This window comes from Apaloderma vittatum, unplaced genomic scaffold (assembly GCF_000703405.1).
Source record: "Apaloderma vittatum isolate BGI_N311 unplaced genomic scaffold, ASM70340v1 scaffold37224, whole genome shotgun sequence".
In the NCBI taxonomy this organism is placed as follows: Eukaryota; Metazoa; Chordata; class Aves; order Trogoniformes; family Trogonidae; genus Apaloderma; species Apaloderma vittatum.
In genome coordinates, this window is record NW_009714968.1 from 2,320 (window position 1) to 2,950 (window position 631).

General features: G+C 56.7%; 1 protein-coding gene across 1 annotated transcript in view; it reads left to right on the top strand.

The window, feature by feature from the left end:
- The window catches only part of ANAPC16 (anaphase promoting complex subunit 16), a gene marked incomplete at its 3' end in the record, with an annotated part of 2,679 nt that overhangs the window by 1,705 nt on the left and 343 nt on the right, over positions 1-631 (top strand). Inside the window, exon 2 of the mRNA XM_009868945.1 lies at positions 136-210. Coding sequence (XP_009867247.1) covers positions 136-210 — 75 coding nt within the window. The remainder of the gene's footprint in view (positions 1-135; positions 211-631) is intronic.

Sequence of the window (631 nt, forward strand, 5' to 3'; positions counted from 1 at the left end):
AACCGGAGCGCTCAGGGCGAGGGAAACCCACACCTCAAATGTAAAAACAGAAGGTCAGAAGCACTCGGTTCAAGACTTTCAAACTCTCAGATTAAACCACCTCCTTTTTTTTTTTTTCCTTTTTGCTGTTTACAGATGGCTCTGAAAGATTCCTCTGCGAATCTGTCTTCAGCTACCAGGTTGCGTCGACGTTAAAGCAAGTGAAACACGGTAAGCGCCGTCTGTTTTAACCGCGCGTCGGTCGGGGAAGATGGCAGGGAGCAAAAAGGGCTGACGCCTTCTGGGGCGCCAACCACAAAAAAGCCAAACAGCCTTTTTCAAGTTGGCGAACGAGCCCCAAGTCAGACCATCGCCAAGTCCTTTCACAGCCTGGGCGGGACCGGGCTGTGCCTTTCGAAGCTTGTTTTCCCGTCGCGGCGTGCCGCGGCTGCCCTGCGCAAGAGGTAAGGCCAGGAGAGGAGGCGACGGGCAGGAAGACGCCCACGCTCTGATCTTGCCCCTGCTCTGACTGTCTCTCCGGCCTCGGGCAAAAAGACACGCTCGGTTCTACCTTTTGTTTCTCCGCCGAGCCCTCGTGACGCTGGCAGGGTCAGGAGAGGGGTCCGAAGGTGACGGGACGCCCGGGTGCCCT